This window comes from Schistocerca nitens, chromosome 9, assembly GCF_023898315.1.
Source record: "Schistocerca nitens isolate TAMUIC-IGC-003100 chromosome 9, iqSchNite1.1, whole genome shotgun sequence".
Classification (NCBI taxonomy): domain Eukaryota; kingdom Metazoa; phylum Arthropoda; class Insecta; order Orthoptera; family Acrididae; genus Schistocerca; species Schistocerca nitens.
The window spans coordinates 338083937-338102756 of record NC_064622.1 but is presented as its reverse complement, the minus strand read 5'-3'; the positions used below and the strand labels follow the sequence as shown (position 1 = coordinate 338102756).

Here is an 18820-nt window from a genome sequence, read left to right as displayed (position 1 = left end):
CAGAAGTACTGTAACCAACATGACTGCGTGCTAGACACACGGGATCTACACATGCAGTTATGAGCTGGGGTGCAATGAGACTCTCTTAGTTATCCCGCGCACGCTAACTGCAGAGCTGTGCGTCAATCTGGTATGGAAACGCCGGGTGGGTAGGGCCTCCCGTTCGCTAGACCATTCGCCTGGTGGAAGTCTTTAGACTTGACGCCACTTTGGCGACTTGTGTGGTGATGGGGATGAAATGATGATGACAAGGACAACACAACACCCAGTCCCTGAGCGGAGAAAATATCCGACCCAGCCTGGAATCGAACCCGGGCCGTTATGTATGACATTCCATCGGGCTGACCACTCAGGCACCAGGGGCGGAAGTCAATCTGGTGATTCGATATGTTGTGCTGCCGTACACGAACATCAGTCCAGGGACTATTTTGCAACAGGGTGACCCTCGCCCGCATACCGCTGTTATAACGAAGTATGCTCTACAGACTGTGAACATGTCGCCTCGGCCTGCTCCCTCAACAAATCTGTCTCTGATCGAGCACAAATGAGACGCATTCAGACGTGAACTCATGTGTCATTCACGAACAGCATCAACGGCACTTATATTGACTGGTCAAGTGCAGCAGGGCTGGAACTGCGTGCCACAAATTGACATCCAGCAACTGTACAGCACAATGCGTGCACGTTTACATGCTTACATTCAAAGTTCTGGTGGTAACACCGGTTATTAATGTACCACAATTTCAAGTTTGGAATGGCCTATGCCGCACCTATGGTCTTTCAGTTTTAAGCATTTGAGTATGTCACCTAGAAAAATGTGTTCCCGAAATTTCATAACTCTACATTACTAATTTTTTGATGTGATTTTATTCTGCCAGCGCCGTTTCACTCTGATAGCAAGTCTTGTTTCGGCACATTCACACTTCATATTGACTCCCATATTCTGGTCCGAAGGGACTATTATTGCTGGGCTCGCAGAAGTGAATCCGAATACTAGAATTTCTTCAAATCGAACAGCCATCCATACGCATACGAAGAGGTTATAGGGATAAAGCTTCAGTACCTGCAATTTCACATAACCTTAGTATTTCACAAATGACTAGCTCTTTTATTTTTAGTGAAATAACTCAAAGGAAAAAAATTGTAACTGTTTCAAATGCGCATTAAAATGAGAAAGCAAGGGTCATAACCTCGACAGGATTAACTTAACCTCTATGTTCTTCATTGCAAATGAGGCCAGCTTGTTCCGCAAAGATCAGTAACTTGCATTAGTCCTCCCTATAACTGTAAGGACGGGAAGGGAATCCATGCTGAACTCCACTTGATCCATGCTACTAGAAATACGAGACTCTGCACTGTAACATTGTTGTAATTATCATCTACAGTGATTAAATAGATTACATAGTGTATTAACATTATTGCCAAAGTCTACTACAGAAAAAACGCGTGCACTTACACATACTAAATGTATTTAAAGGTTGATGTTTAAATTTGACAACCAAACCAAAGCATTCTGTGTCATGAGAGTCCTCCAGACCTCTTTTGAAAGGGTGGAGTGAACAGTTCTAAACATTATGACCTGTTGTCTGTTCCTCCACACCATGGCCATTCGAATCATTTTCATAATAACCCCACTTCTTCCAGATGTGGCCACATTTCCCTTGTTCCGATCGGATTTAGTTTAGTCTCGACCATTCTCGGCGGCGAAGATCGAAACTTGAAACCTCCGTCGTTAGTTTTCCGTTAGGTGGGCATTCTTGGCTCGACTGTCATTCTAGTGTTCTTCGCTGTGGAATCGTAAAAGCCTGTGATCCAACTATTGATCCAAGATGGCTTCACAGACTTCAAGTATGTGGTTGATCGATTCTGGATAGAGTCATTTAGAATCTTGTTCTTATTGGACTTCATCAACCCGATAATTTGCAATCAGTAAGCCTTACTTCTGAGATCCGGAGGAGAAAAATTGTACAGAGCGGACAACCACTGAATGGTCTAATTTCAGTTTGATGTTGTTCCTAGCTAGGCATACAGGCTGGAACGTGTTTTATTTTATTTTTGACTTGAGCATAGATACTCTAAATTCAGACCATTGCTTTCTCCAAATGGACTTTCATGGTTTCTCAAATGGAGATACCTTTAGTAGTGTCGAAACTTAGGTCAATATACTAAGCCGTTATTTGGCTGTAAAATTCCTATGTTTGAAAATTATTTATAGGTGCTGAGAAACAGCCTTGTTTAAAACTGTACACATACGTCGCCCACTTGTCTAGAGACGAAAGCCAACATTTACATATCAAGTAAAGCTGAACTAACACAATAACAGATTTAAAGTTTTATAATGTGTGTCACAAGTTCACAAGGTATGAATTAGTAGTCCGCATATCTTGATCAGATGCATAATACTTGACTTAGAAATACAGTATTGGGTAATAACATGGCAACACCATGAAGGCGGAATGCAGAAAACGTAAACTGGATATGCCAATAATTAGCACTGCAGCCCAGTTGTCCAATGTACATTCGAGTAATTCCATCAACATATTGTTTATAAAAAAAGATTATGCAGCAGGTTTCTCATTCGAAAATAGCATTTGAATGTTGGTTGTTTAGGAGACTTGCTCCGAGTCAGAAAGGAGAAACGTGTATTAGAAGATATAGTTGGTTGATTGCGAGAGCATCGTCGCCTATTGAGGTTGTTGTCAAATGTTGAATGATGTTGCTGCACCTGTTGGTCAGAATGTTAAAACTGGAATGCGAATCTGGATACAATGGTTTGAGAATGGGCATACTAAACGTCTTGCAGCATCTAAGCGACCACATGTGAATAGTGCCAGAGAGGACAGACATATCGTTCGCTAAACCCAGAGGTATCATAGGACCATATCAGGTATGAGTCGTGAGATGAGCTTTTTTGTGGGAAAAGATGTGTCCGATCGAACATTGCTTTGATATTTGGAGCACCATATTCAAGGACCATAGTCAACGTCTTGCAGGACCTAAATGACTAGCACCTAAGAGGACAGAAGTACTGTACACCTAGTCCAGTAGTATCTTAGATCATAGCGTGCTTACAGAAAAAACATTATCGATTCGAACACTGCTATGATGTGTGGATCACCACGGACTGTCTGCATGACGACCACAGTTGCGGCTTCTGTTGACGCGACAGCAGAGCTAGGAGTGTCCATTGTGTTGTGCCCACCAGCGACACTGTACACGAGAGTGGCATAATTTCGTCTCTTCAGACAATTCTCCCCTTACGAACAGTATCATGAGGGCGTGTGGAGGGGTTCCAAGAGGAACGAACGTTGCCTGATTACATTTGTCATCAAGAATAAATTTCTTATATTTCACGTCTATGGTCACAGATTTGTAAGTTCCCAGACCAAAGCTTTCAGTCAGCAATGACCATCTCCAGATCTGTTTTATTAAAAGTTGTCCTAATATAATGCATCCATAGTGACATCGTCAAATGCTAAATGTCGCAGCTTGTGGGACATCCGTCATCGTCATATGGACGCAGAACCTGGCATAATTTCATGGTATGCACTTTGGTACATTACACATCAAATCTCGTTCATGTAATTAGTAGTCTATTTTTTGCAGCAATTCCTACATTCATGATGTATGAATGCCTGTGTCTCTGTCCTATCTTCATCGTTCAACATGAACGGAACTAACATAACGCAAACCTTTCGTACTTGATCTCCTTGTTTCTCTCTCTTATACTCGGATTGACAGTTCGTTCAACGTTACACGTTTGTGAGTCAAACTCTGAGTGTTTACACGCTACACGCTGCCACGAGTCTGTGTCGTAGTTGATCTTCCGCTGCGCCGGAGGTCTTCATCAACATCTACATCAGCACTCTGCAAGCCACCTGGCGGTGTTTGGCGGAGGATACTTTTGGTTCCACTAACTGATATTCCATGCCCTGTTCCCCTCGCTAAGGGTGCATAAGAAGAATGGCTGTATTAGCTCTAATTTATCGAGTTTTTTCCTGGTATTTATTTTGTGGGATATATCTAGGAGGATATAATATGGTGTCCGACTCGTCCCGGAAAGTACTCTCTCGAAAGTTCAATGGTAAACCTCCTCTCCGTCATACAGAACGCCTTTCATATAGAGTCTATCGGTGGAGTTTGTTGAGTATATCTGTAACGCTCCTGAGCCGTTCTTCGTTGGATCTTCTGTATCCCTTCTACCCTTCTACCACCCATAACAGGAATGGGCGTCAGATTGATTAACAATAGTCAAGAATAGTTCCCGAGTCTTAGTGTACTCATTTTCATCAGTCTCTTGCCTAACGGGTAATTGTATCGCGATCAACCGCGTCATCACGATATATTTACTTTGCAGTCTTATGTATATGTGAAACTGTCTCGTTCTTGCAACTGAGAATCTATACCACAGTGCGTTGCTTCAGACTAGCATCGAGTGCAACATCCGTCTGATGAACACAAGTAGGGAAAATGTTTCTTTGACATCTGTGAACAGTAAAGACGTAGAAGAAAAGTTGGATTAAATGAAAACTACTTTTCTTTGGGAGTGGTCTTTCATACTGTACACACGCATTGGCTTTCTTTCCTGGAGTTGCAGTCTTAATGGCACATCGTGTGGTGACGACAGTGGAGGTAACTACGTGCATGCCGCCACTGACCTGAGAGGGCTGAGGATGGCGCGGTGTCGGTCGACGGCGATGGCGGTGAGCGTGAAGACGCTGACGTTGACGCTGAGCACCTGCACGAAGGGGCAGAAGGCGCACATGAAGTGCGGCAGGTTCCAGCGCTGCAGCAGCGCCGCCTGGAACTGCACACACCAGCCGGGTCACAGGGGGCGGCGCCCGGTACAGGCAGAGGCAAGGGAGAGGAAGGGAAGGGGTTTTTTGTCAACTGTATCTAAAGAAACCGTCTAGATTATACGGCGCTTCTGAAGTAATGTTGTGGGTGCTATCTAAAAATAATTTTAATCCTCTTTGTTTTGGAGTTTGTCGCCAGCTGAAACTCCTCATAGTCGTTCGATGCAGGACACTTATATCTAAACATTTTTCTACAATGTTTAAACCGTTTGCCCGTGCTTAACTGATATGCTGCGCCAATTAATTTCTGTGGACGAGACGTGTGCTCACCATCTCAAGCTTAGAAGTGATGAAGGTTTATGCCAGAAAAGGAGAAGGTGCCTTTCTTACAGGAGTGTTGCTTCCTGCGGTGCTAAACGTATTTACCTAATGCACTGCCATGCAAACCGTAATAAAAGAAGTATGATAAATATTGATGCATGTATTCTAATCCTACTGGAATCAATAGCTCGCGGCAATATGCCCGCTTTGTTATAGAAAAAAGCCATTTTTAATCTTACGAAGGTAGGAAGACAACGGGAAGAATGAAGTACGAACTGTTCGAATATTCGCTCTGTTTGCAAGATTCTCAAGGTTTTAACACTGAAAGAAATTTTATAAATACAAAACGTTTCGAATCTCGTGAAGTCATTGTGGCATCCATTGCTTTCCGCAAAAGATCATTTTCACTTAAAACACATCTCGTTGCCGCTGCTCTTTCTAAGTATCCGTGGATTTGCCAACAGCTATGTGAAAGTCTAAAAGAAATTATTTATATTTTATTTATTAACTCTTCATAGTTACAGCTAGCATCTGGGAATCTAACAAAGACCACATAACTAGGAAGATAATAAAAAATGTACACATTAATTATTTACACATTTTACTTGCAAACACTATGAAGAAATGAGAATACTACAAAATACTACTGAAACTACAATACTAATGATAATATTATTAAAACCCGAAAAGATCACAAAGAAAGTTGCTGAGGAGGAACGTTTCCGGTTACCGTTTTCCTGGGCTGTTTTAGGATTGCATCACTTCTGTAGTTCAAACTTGGGTTTTCGGTTCAAATTTTGCACGGAGGTAGAAAAATGTATAATGTCAAAGGAAATTTTTTTGGACACTAATCTTTATACGTTGTCGATGTGTGATGGTTTAAAATCGACCTAAATGTACCCTGGTCTCACGTGATTTTAATACATGGAAACGGTTTAATATGAATCTCATAAATATAACATGCGTTCTTACGATAAAACTGGACACTCGCTTTCAAGAGTCTAGCTGCATTTGGATTGTACGTGCAAAAACACTTCTCCTTGTCAGGTTTCTTACGCGCGCGCCAATTCTACATTTCAGACTTGCGCGAATTGGTTCAAATTTCTGTAACAAGGTAGAAGGTACATGTAATAAATGGTCGTCCTGTTGTTTTGTGAAAGCTTTATCCGTTGCCACAATTACCCTTCTTAAGTTTCACATAACTTGCATGCAAATATTACGGTTATTATAAACCGTTTTTTCAAAAATATTTTATCGTTCATGTTTTACGTGCGAAAAATAGCACGTTTCCACATGGAACTGTATTCTTAGAAATGCTTTGCATTTTGAGCGCTGAATTTGCCTATAAATAAAAATAAAAGATTAATAGAGTTGTTTATTGCTTCGTTTTTTATGCTTTAATGCTTTTATTCACCAGTGGCCTAAATTATCTAAAAACCTCTGGACGTGCAAAACAATGCACGTACCAAATTATAATTATGCCTAACCCTGTATGAAATGGTATACTGCTTTATTAAACACCTAAAGATTTAGCGATAACCACACAGAAAATTAAACAAACTCGAAAATTTCTATAAAAATAATTGTCAGCAAAAAGGTCGCCTTTTTTTTAACCATCAGAAAATGTCTTACTGCGTTTACTTAAAAAACTACTATGCTATCTTGCAGAAAAAGAAATTTAAGTTCATTAATTTTCATACAGGAATAAAAATCTGACAGTAATTTGTGCTACATGCATTGCTTCGCCATTCTTCTGCTAATTTCAGCCAATCATACGCCGATTTAATTCGGATTCGTCGTCACAAAATTCGCGTCAAAAGTATTCACGTGAGTTATTCTAGCGGCGGTTTCTGAATTTTCAGTTTTTATAACTGTATACTTAAATTACGCAATGACAAGAGATAATAACAAGATATAAGCATTTCAGTAGTGTATTATTTGTTCCGCGAATCGTAGCATTTGCGATGTAGTACGATTTTAAGTTTATGTATCTGATACGGTAATATTGACAGTTTATCTGGTAATACAAACTAATTACATACATTATTATCAATTTTGCAGAGTACTAAATATTCCGTTCGGTATCTTATTTAAGTTTGCTGTTATTTCGTCGACTGTGTTTAGTTTTTATGGTTACTTTCCATCTGTTACTGCATTCAGTTATATATGTAATGAATAAAATGTGTGTGACCTCTAAAAAAATTAAAAAGCACTAATGAAATTAGACAAGGTATTAAAAATTAAAAAAAAATATAAAACAGAAAAACAAAATAATAAAATATTGAAACAAGTAAATATAAAACAAAACCTCTCTCTGGCATGTGACCTTTGCGTGATGGTGAGGCTCGTGTGCTCTGAGGAACACAGTGGGCTACACTGGACAGGTTCAACCAGACCACGCAGGTAACCTTAGAGGATCCCGACTAACGACGTCCAGCTCAAACAACATGGCTCGTAAGGCAATATAAAAATCTGTATCGGATCACTCGTCGTCCGAGTCAACAAAAATCTACATCGGATGCCTAGCAATGGCGGTTTAATGTCAGATTATGGTAGAGTAAACGTTGTGAACCAGAACAGAAACTGTCCCTACCAAAGCTCATAAAAAGACAAATGCCGGCCGCTGTGGTCTAGCGGTTCTAGGCGCTCAGTCCGGAACCGCGCGACTGCTACGGTCGCAGGTTCGAATCCTGCCTAGGGCATGGATGTGTGTGTTGTCTTTAGGTTAGTTAGGTTTAAGTAGTTCTAAGTTCTAGGGGACTGATGACCACAGATGTTAAGTCCCATAGTGCTCCGAGCCATTTGAACCATTTTGAAAAAGACAAATATGTCCCCTGCAGACGTAGAGATGTAGGAAAATGGAACAAGCTTTTCGACTTGCCTGGCAGCTTCAGTGACATTAAAATCGAAACATTTTAACATAATAGCGATTTTCTACGAGATAACCCTAATTACCTAGCGGAGTGAGCTCTATTAATTGCAAGGCGTTAGCACACCTGCATCTTTCAGTTTGTCTTTCATCGTCTCTGATCTTGTGCCCAAAATCCGTAAGACTCGCCACCCATAGTACACAATACGTTTACGGCGGAGGAGCGTACATTTAATAGCCAAAAATGTTGTTCCGGTGGGATAAAATTTCTGGGGTGCAATTTGTTCCTCAAGGGACATAATTTCTTTTTTTTCTGTGCGGGGCTGGGAGGAGGATTGATCTTTTCCCCGAGGGGAACACTTCTCTCTCAAGCCTACTCCCTGTTACGTGTATGGTGAGGACTGTAAGAACAAACAGCACGGATTTATGTCCTTCTAGAGTGTGGGCTGCATCTACAATAGGAAGTTACCGAGAGTAAGGCGTGCATCTGTAATTGGACGTATCCCAGAGTGGGGACACAGGAATCCAGAACATTAATGATACATTGTGTCATATTGCACAATTTGACAAATGACATGTTGGATGACACGATGGCGTGTCGTGTTATGTGACATCCTGCATCATGTTACCTTACTTGACATGATGCACTAATTACATGACCTGTGCAATAATATTAACACGTAAAAAAGCACGAGTATGTCAAGATGTTTAGATTTCAAGTTGTGAGATAAGTCGAAAAGACAGTTTCCTTCTTTTACATGCCTAACAATGCCCAGGACAAATTCGCCTTTTTGTAGTATGATAGGAATATTTTTGATTGTGGTAACATGTGTCTAAATTTTATTGGTTACTGAGGTAGAGCTGGTTGCAGAGGTACTTTTTCATTTTACTTGTCAGTACTCCGCTTGCTATGGGTTTTGATGGTTGTGCTATTTATTGTGAAAGACTGGATTTGACTGAAAGAATTTCAACCACCAATTCTCCATTGCTGGCCAAGTAATAGTAGTAGTAGTAGTAGTAGTAGTAGTAGTAGTTGTAGTTGAGTAGTTATTTATGGCCTGATAATAAGAGTCGGGTGAACTGACCGTACTAGGTGCCTAACATAAAAATCTGAAAATTTTGTCAACTGTTCCAGTACAATACTGATACTAGGTTGCTAAATTAGTGATCTGACCACGCTCAAAATCCAGATTCTTACAGAAATGAAGTTGTCCGTTACAGCGTACGATAACGCAAAAGCTAGTACCTAACAAGCGTTTGGTCTATGAATAAATAATGCTACCTAATTCACGTAGTAACCATTAAACAAAAACGAGTACTGTACTCAAAGGGCAATAAGTTCATCACAGTATCACACTTCTCTCTCAGTACAATAAAAGTCCTTATCGTCGAACGAAACACATTGTGCAAATTACAATAATAGCGACTTGTAATTTATGTTTTCCGTATGAAAATCAATCCAGATTAAGTTCTGTTATTTTGCTCTGGCGAAAAAAAACGTCAAATCACAACAAAAAAAACAACAATTCGCGTGTACAATGTTTTAATCGCATCTTCTTCTGGTACAACAGCATCTATAGACGACGTGCTGTCCAGCTCGTTACTTGATTTCTTGCCTTCACCGTTCAAGCCTCTTGCATCCAAGAACATATTACTCTGGACCGTGATGCCGTGTGACGGCTCTTGATTTACGTGTCGCCGAGAATTGTAACAAATATTCCGAAAACAGTTGAATATAACGATTTTAAAGCACATACAGCCCTTATCTTATAACTCAACAATCATTTCCAATCCATCGTTCCTGTACCCCGTTTTCAGTTTTTACCAGGGAACAAATATGTTATCCTACGGCGGACATAATAGCACCGTTATACCGTTTATTTATCGACAGTAATTTTCCTATTAAAAATTTAACTTGAAACCAGTCTTGACAGTGTAAAAAATTAAAATAACTTTGGAACATTGTTGTGGAAACAACAGCGATCGAAAAACACACCTAAAAATTTAAAATAGGAATAGAGGGGATACATAGCACAAGAAATAACAACCGGTCACAAACACACAGAATACAAGCACACTGAACACACACACAAGCACACATGGACAAGGAACTCTCATAACAACAAACAGCTGGCACACTCCCACATGCAACAACAAAGCAAGCCCATTGAATAGCAACACACTACAAAAAACCAAGGGCTAGATGTACCCTACGGGACAGACAACTCAATACAGAGAAGACTATGGGCAACCAACACAAGCATAAACAGACACAACACAGCTGGTATTTACCAGCTGACATACTGGGACTGCAAATGTATTTATATAGGACAGACAAGCAGAATCTTTAATCCCGAGAAATAAAACACGGGAGAGCATTAAAAAGTAAGATCTATTATTCTGCATTTGCTGTACACCTTATGGATGTGACACACAGCCCCACAAATGTCAAGTGAGACTTTAAAATTCTTAAACGCAGCAACAGCTCCCTACAAAAATTAATAACAGGATACCATTTCCAACCACAAAAAGGCGTTGTTGGAGGAAAACAAATAATAAATGCATACACACTTTTTCACAACGGAACTCTTTTCTCTGCTCTTGAAGAACAACAAGACAACACCAGTCCATAAACATGCCCAATCCACCCTCTCCAGAAACACACACAGACACAAACACACACACACCATCCACACAAAATGACAGATACACGTCACAAAGTTTCGGAACCGCCACCAAGGAAATATGCAACTGTTCAGCTGTCTGCCATCTTGTTTCTGTATTTTGCAAACAGTGACAGTGAAATGAGGAAACCAGAAAAAGTCAGCGAAATGTATTTCAAACAGATATGCACACACCATCTTCCACAAAGAATTAGTTAATATTAGGTAAAACCATAACAGTCCCAGTCTCAAGATTTCGAATAAATTACTGTTCTACATTGAGTTCTATTTGGTTGCTGATGATGCTGTGAAAGAATCCAATTACGATAAAAAATATAAAAATCAATGAAAACCACTGTAAGTGGTAACAAAGTATATATAAATAACTCTCTCGGCTTTGAAATTTGTAAATACTGTCCTAAAGACTCAAATTTGTGTTTATAGAAGTGGTAAAGAGCGTTTTTACTGTTCTATGAAACGATCATAAAAAGTATCCATATGACGCTGAAACATCGGCGAAACATATCTGGGAAATGAAAGTTAAAAATTGAGTTTCGTTCATGGTAGATCCTCTCCAAAATCAAATCTAAAAAATTTGAAAGAAGTGTAGTCTTGACCGCATAAAACATTTATTTTAATTTTAGAATGTGACCGGTTTCGATCTGTATGAGATTATCTTCATAACAGTTACTCCATCAGGACTGGCGGTGACACAGAGACGCAGCAGCTCTGTGAAGACGTGAAGATCAACTGATGTTGTTTCCGTGGGCTATGTTTCCAAAAAGTGTAAGTTTTCTTTTGAAGCTGAAGCTGCGTTTGACTTTACACAGTTGTATTGTTCATGTGTAATTATAATTTGTTGGGCGACTCCATTGTATCCTTAAAGCACCCAACACATGTTATCAAACGCTGAGTATGCGGATATGGTATTTGTGTACTGGTTTGTAATGGAAACGGCGCTGCTGCTCCCAGAGACAACTGTTGACTGTTTCGTAAGAGCAGAGCACCGAATTCGAGTTTTTCGGTGTTTCGATTAAATTGCACGAGATGTTGCATTCCCCAGCTGAACGTGCAAATCAACACAGTGCTGATGGGGTAGGAACGAGTCTGGTGATAGAACGTAGTCCTTCATCAAGCACATGCAGAATTTCTACACGTATTTGTCTTCTCCAAAAAATGGCTCTGAGCACTATGGGACTCAACTGCTGAGGTCATTAGTCCCCTAGAACTTAGAACTAGTTAAACCTAACTAACCTAAGGACATCACAAACATCCATGCCCGAGGCAGGATTCGAACCTGCGACCGTAGCGGTCTTGCGGTTCCCGACTGCAGCGCCTGTAGCCGCACGGCCACTTCGACCGGCTTGTCTTCTCCATAAATATGCACATTCTCTACTCTTATTATTTACAGCGGACTCTGTACCTTCCAGAAGGAAACAGAGATAGACGATTAGAGTTCTACCATTGGGTAATTTTAAATCCTCGAGCATTCCCATTAATACTGTATACAGTCGAAGCAACTTTCACCTACCAAGCCATTACTAAGAGTCGCAACTCACATCACTGGTCCGACAGAGACCAAAATAATGTTTGTGGAGGGATATATTCAAGAAGACGCCTCCCTGTAAATGAGTTGTATTGTACACTAAACAATCAAACTTGAGGGCCTGTTGCGTTAACGCATCGTCTTTTAGCCCTCCATTACCTAGACTTCCTTGAACACGAACTTCAGCATCTTTGTAAGAGCTACAATCATTTGTGTGTTCTGGCATAATTAGGTCCCTGCCAATTCCATTCCTCAGGTTACGTGTGTGAGGTGTCCCTTATTTTGAGGGCTATTTAATTTTCCAAATTTTACGTTTTCTGAAACTTGGGAGATAGCTGAAGTCAAATCGCTGTGTTAAGCAGAGACGCAGATCAAACTGGCAGTGAGCAGAGAGCCGATATCGGTGGAGGCACAGGTAGCAACCGGTTAAAAAAATGGCGATATGGTGAATTACGAGAGCGGAGAGGGGTACGCGAGACTTTAGACCGCATCTTAGTGATCAGTAAAGATGCAAGGGAACGACTATTGTACTGGCGTGAAGGGCCCGTCTTGCTATACTTTATTAAATATTAATAATGTCAGTCATCTTTTGGCTCAACTGGTACTATCAGAAGCTTAGGGGTCCTTCACCAACAAAGTGTTACGAAATATGCCAGACATATTGGCGGCATTCCATGATCGCCAGTATGCAATAGGACATACTCTGATCTTGTTCATATGTGAGAGTCGGCGATAGAATGTACTCAGATACTGTTAAGATATTCAGCTCTCACAACTTAATAACTTCGTGGCAGGATTTGTTTAGAAACACGAAACTGTTACTATTTTATGCTGTTGAGAAATAAACACACTGTAATGGCAATTCACGACTCATATCATTGAAACCAGCTACCGGTACCAGTAATTACAAGTGCACAGTGAATTTACAGAGGGACTATTTCGTCTAAGAATGTGTGTTGTAAAGAGAAGATTTAATTTGGAGTCAATTCATCGTAATGAAAAGTAGCATGCGAAGTGACTGAAATTTGTATTTTGCGTGTAGCAACATCGGATTAAAGTTATAAGAGCCGCGGAATGCGAAAAGTGTGTCGCGAAACCGAAGACGTCCATAATAGAGAAAGGTTAATCAGCGTCCTTGGATTGTGAACATTTCGCTTTCACAGGTGAAACTAAATGAATAGTTATGAAGAAGAGATCGCGGGAATGAAGAAAGAGGACAGTGGCAGCAGACGTGACGATGGCAGAGACGGGGTGAAACGAAGGTGCACACGCAGTGGTCCGGAGTTCAATGAACAGGCGCAGAGTCGTCACATTCTCCAAGCAATTAGGTCGAATGCAGAGAGAGGAAACATGCATAAAGTAAGTCAAAGTTTACCGCAGTTGTATAAGGATGTGAAGAATGTTTGTAACATAGGACTATATGGTAGTTATAAGTGGTAGAACAAGCCAAGAAATGAGAATAAATTAGTAAGTAAAAATGCAGAAATGAACAATGATCAAGAAGCGACAAAATCAGAGGAAAACATTGGTTACTTATATGAACTGGCTAAATGTAAAGGAGATCACTTATGTAAAATAACTTAACGGTAAATGAGACGCAGATAATGGCTCAAGTGGCTGTGGGCCAGACAGATAAAAGTACTGGAGGCCAGTACTCAGGAGATTATCGATGAGATGTAGCTAAAAGAAATGAAACTATGGGTACAACATGAAATATTCCAGAAGCATGTACTCGAGGTGTTAGTAAGAAGACGCTAATAGGGTTGAATTAGGGAATAATTTTCAAGGAAAATCATTGCAAGACCTTATGAAATTTATGAGCGATGAATTTCCTAAAGTGAAGGCAATCAATGAAAAAGATAGCTTATCTTCTACGGAAACTAAGCAAATATTTATAGATCAATTTATTAAAAGCAAAACAACGAATGAGGCAACTGACAAATTTGTTAGGCAGACTAGTAGTAAACCAAACAGTACCAACAAGACAACCGAAAAATTCTTTGGGGAAAGTATAAAAAAATTTATGCAATAAGAAAAACATTTAGGATAGTAACACACAAACATACGATGCAATAGATGCTTATATTAAGAATGTTAACAAAGATTCCAAAAAAGCAGATGAAGATTTCGAGGAACTGTGAAAGAACGGAAGAAATTGACCAATGAATTGTCACGTAGGATAATAGCTGACGAGACAACAATAGTATAATATAGTAAATATATTTTGGATTTCACTGTCACAGTCTGAACGCTTGATGCTAGTTTTGGAAAAGAGAAGGAAAAGCACAATGCAGCATTCTACGAACTGAATGATAAAATAGGTGAAAATGAGTGTTCGTTATATAACAGAATTGAATCAGTTCAAGGTTTTGCCACTAATTTTAGAAATGTGGCGTCTGATAAAGTAGCCGGCATTCAGAAAAAGGGTCTGTGATTATACTGCCACAGGCACTGACGTCTTTGCAGAGAAAAAGTGGAGAAGAAATTAGATTTAAAAATTTAACAAAAATTGATGACTGTAAGTAAGAATAACGGAATGCAGCCAGCCTTCATCTGATTAGAAATTAATGTTATGTGGTGTTCCTCAAGAATCTACCTTGCGTCTGTTACTTTTTCTTGTGCACATTAATGAACTCTCGTCTGTTACATTCTCAGATGCTAAGTTTGTTTTGTTTGCAGATGATACAAGCACTATAGAAAGTAGCAAGATGAGTACAGATTTAGAAATAGCTGCTAATCAAATTTTTTCAAACATTAATAACTGGTTTAATGCTAATTTCCTCTCTTTAAACATTGAAAAGATCCACTATAAGCAAGAGATTTCCTTACTGCATGTGTATAACGTATGAAGATATGCAGATGGAAGAGGTTGTCAGTGCCAAATTTCGAGTATTGCAATGTGATAATAAATTTAGTTGGGAAGGGAATCCCACATAATTAGTAAAGCGCCTACACAAGTCTGTATTTACAGCGAAAGAGATGTCAGATGTAGAAGATATAAATATAAAAACTTGCATATTTTACTTACTTTCATTCTATTATGTCATATGGGATCATTTTCTGGGGTAATTCATTAAACTAAGCAAAAGTTTTTATTGTGCAAAAGCAAGTAGCAAGAATCATTTGTGGTGTAAATTCAAGAACATCATGTAGAAACCCATTCAAGGAACACTATATTCTAAGCACTGCTTCTCGGTATATTTATTCCTTAATGAAATTTGTTGCAAGGAATATATCTCTAGCTCAATTTATAGTTTCAATACTAGGAATAAGAACAATCTCCATAAAGACTTAAAATCACTTATCTTGGTCGAAAAAGGGGTCCAATATAGAGGAAGACACGTTTTCAGTAAACTGGTAGCAACCATAAAAAATTTAATTTCAGATAAAGCAAGGTTTAAACAGAGTTTCAAAGACTTTTTTATTGGCAACTCCTTCTACTCTATAGACGAATATCTTAACAATGACTATTAGAACAGCTTAAGTAAAATGTTTGATAGATTTCAGTTTTGACAGTACTTGGTCACAATAGTCGAAATTAGGTATTTCGTGTATGATAAATTTGTTAAAAGTGCATAACACTTACTGACTGTATATTAATTCTGTAAATATTAGCAGTTCCAGTTTATTACCTAATTTGACAGTCTCCTGACAAATGATCTGGGTAGTAGGTATAGTATTCAAATGTTTTAGGTTTTTTATGCAATTCTTTCTGACATGTTCCACAATCACGAGAATCTTCTCATTTCCTGGTCTATGGGACGAAAACTGAATTTAATCTAATTTGAAAGCTATTTGTCTGAGAGGAGCTTTTCACGTAGTGTGTACCATAGTTACTAAGATTATTTACAATGATATTGTGAAAAGAATCTACACTTCGATAGCCCACTAAGTGAAGAAGGCCTCATTGCGGTGGTACTGGTTGAACTATACATAAGAGTAAAATGAAAATTGATAGGAATCACTTAGGAGAGAACAGAGGATATGTTACAACCTCTGTGCCAATCAGATGCAATATCCAGAGAAGAGTTCATCAACATCGTTGAGGAGATGTGAACTGGAGATCTAGAGAAAATACAAACAATGGTAATCTTAACGGGAATCAGAGTGCATTCAGGGAGAGAGAGAGAGACATAACAATTGGTTTCACATACGAAGATGAGAAGGGTGGAATCGATGAGGTTCGAATTCTCGTGGTAACAGACGATATGAGGATCATGAGAAAAGAAAGGATGAGAACAGAAAGGATAGCAATTTTTTTTGGAGGGGGGGAGGGGCGGGTGTTACTGAGAGGGAAAACTAGAGAGGAGTTCATGCTGGGTCCAAAAGAAACTCAAAGAGTAGATGGATCGGTATCAATAAAATGGTTGATAAAAGAGGACTGGGGAGACTTGAGACAAGTCCTTTTAGAAGAAGACGAGGGTAAAGTTAATGAGTAATGTCAACCAATCGTAGATGTTGAGATCAGTGGAAATGAGGCAGTTGAGGTCGTTGACACGGGTGATGAGGTATGTGTCATTACAGAGGGACTTAACAAACTAATTGTTAACGGAAATGAGTGAGTGGTATTACCTCTAGAGGAAGTTATGCTTGCAGCAATTGTTGGCAAAGAGAGTAAAACGGGAAAGAATCAAGTGTTACTAGAAGTGAGAATTCAGTTGATAATGTTGGAAGTTAGGGATATGGTGCTACCAGTTCTTCATATTGGCGTCATAATACTAACTAGTCTGTTGGAGACCATGCAGCTCTTGTAGATTTCGAAAATATCAATATAACTGTTGAAGTAAACAGTACGAAAAGTAGATTTGACAATAGTGTTAGTCCTTTAAAAAAACAGGTGGGAGATGATACATGAATGTTTTCAATGGGAAATATGTACAAGAGCGAAGGAGTAAGGAAAGAAGTTTGAACTAGAAGTGGCCGATGATGAGGCAGAGGATAAAGTAGGTTACATTACCTCAGCGGAAAAAGATAAAAAAAGATATGGAAAATTTGCTTGTAAAGTATCAAACAGTGTTTTCCAGCAGACCGGGATTCATGAGAGGTCAGTCTTAAGAATTTAAAGTTAAACCGCAACAGCCAACTAAGCTGAGACGTCACGTGATATTGTTCCCATGAAGGAATGCTATAGAGAAAAAAATTTAAAGAAATGGTTCAAATGGCTCTGAGCACTACGGGACTTAACATCTGTGGTGATCAGTCCCCTAGAACTTAGAACTACTTAAACCTAACCAACCTAAGGACATCACACACATCCATGCCGGAGGCAGGATTCGAACCTGAGAACGTAGCGGTCACGCGGTTCCAGACTGAAGCGCCTAGAACCGCACGCCCACACCGGCTGGCGAAATTTAAAGATCGCAGTATTACGTATTATACAAGGTGGTCAGAAATAGTGTGAAAATACTGAAAGGATGCTGCATCGAAGTTGTGCTAAGAAATAAGTGTTAAGGAAAAAATCGATACGTAGTGCAGTTTCCGAGTTATTTAGCATTGAGGTTGGCCAATACGTTGTGCCGTTTCCGAGTTATTCAGCATTGAAGTTGGCTAATTGGGCCGTTGCACTCACAGATTCAAGCACCTGCACTGGCAGGAAAGCTGTAATTAACTGATATTTGTGGGTCAGGGCGTTAACACCTGTGCAAATGCTCATTAGCAGTTAAAATACGCCTTTTCTCTAAGTGTAAATTTTAATACATGTAGTCAAAAGCTGTTTGTTCGGTTTGAACATCCAAACGGAAAACAAGTTTGGTGATTCTGCCTCTGGCAGGCTGCTTGAATTTGCACCTGCGACGACTAGATGGGATAACTTCAGTGTTAAATAACTCTGAATCGGCGGGATGCATGGAATGTTTTTCGTAACAATCATTTCTCATCACAAGCTTCTCTGCAACACCCTTACAATCCTTTTCAGACTGTTTGAAACCGCCCCGTAGAGAAGTCGAGGAGTTAGTAGTGCAACCCTTTTGTGTATGCGACGAAAAAGGATGGGGTGGTGAGGGTGACATTACACGCGTTCAAAATAAAATACCTGAACCACACAACGACAGGCTGGAAATAGTGGAAGAACTTCCACAGAAATCTGAGTGTACTAGCAAACTGTCCGTCCTGATTTGACGGCTGGTTGCTCGCTGATTCAGTTCCCACCAAAGTACTGACAACGCACTGCTTTCGTGTAGCCCTCCAGCAATTAGCTCCGAGTTCAATGTAATGCTAGATTTCGTACCAGTGGCAGAGTTATTAGGTAAGAATACTGTTTAAGTGGACTATAACGTTATTTTGGCCAGTGATTGGCAAGAACAAAATATGAAGTTTTGGATGGCGTTAAGCGAAAGTCATGCAACACTTTTCTGAAAAGTAGACCGCCATTTGACTGTGAAGTGCTGGCCGCGGTGGTCTAGCGGTTCTAGGCGCGCAGTCCGGAACCGCGCGACTGCTACGGTCGCAGGTTCGAATCCTGCCTCGGACATGGATGTGTGTGATGTCCTTAGGTTAGTTAGGTTTAAGTAGTTCTATGTTCTAGGGGACTGATGACCACAGAGTTAAGTCCCCTAGTGCTCAGAGCCATTTGAACCATTTGACTGTGAAGTATTGTATTTGTCTCTTGTACTTTTCAGTTATATCT

The 18820-nt window shown here is 39.8% G+C and overlaps 1 protein-coding gene across 1 annotated transcript in view; it reads right to left on the bottom strand.

Moving 5' to 3' along the window:
* LOC126204225 (neuromedin-K receptor-like) overlaps window positions 1–18820 on the bottom strand; it is a 188688-nt gene that overhangs the window by 151985 nt on the left and 17883 nt on the right. Inside the window, exon 2 of the mRNA XM_049938622.1 lies at window positions 4659–4807. Coding sequence (XP_049794579.1) covers window positions 4659–4807 — 149 coding nt within the window. The remainder of the gene's footprint in view (window positions 1–4658; window positions 4808–18820) is intronic.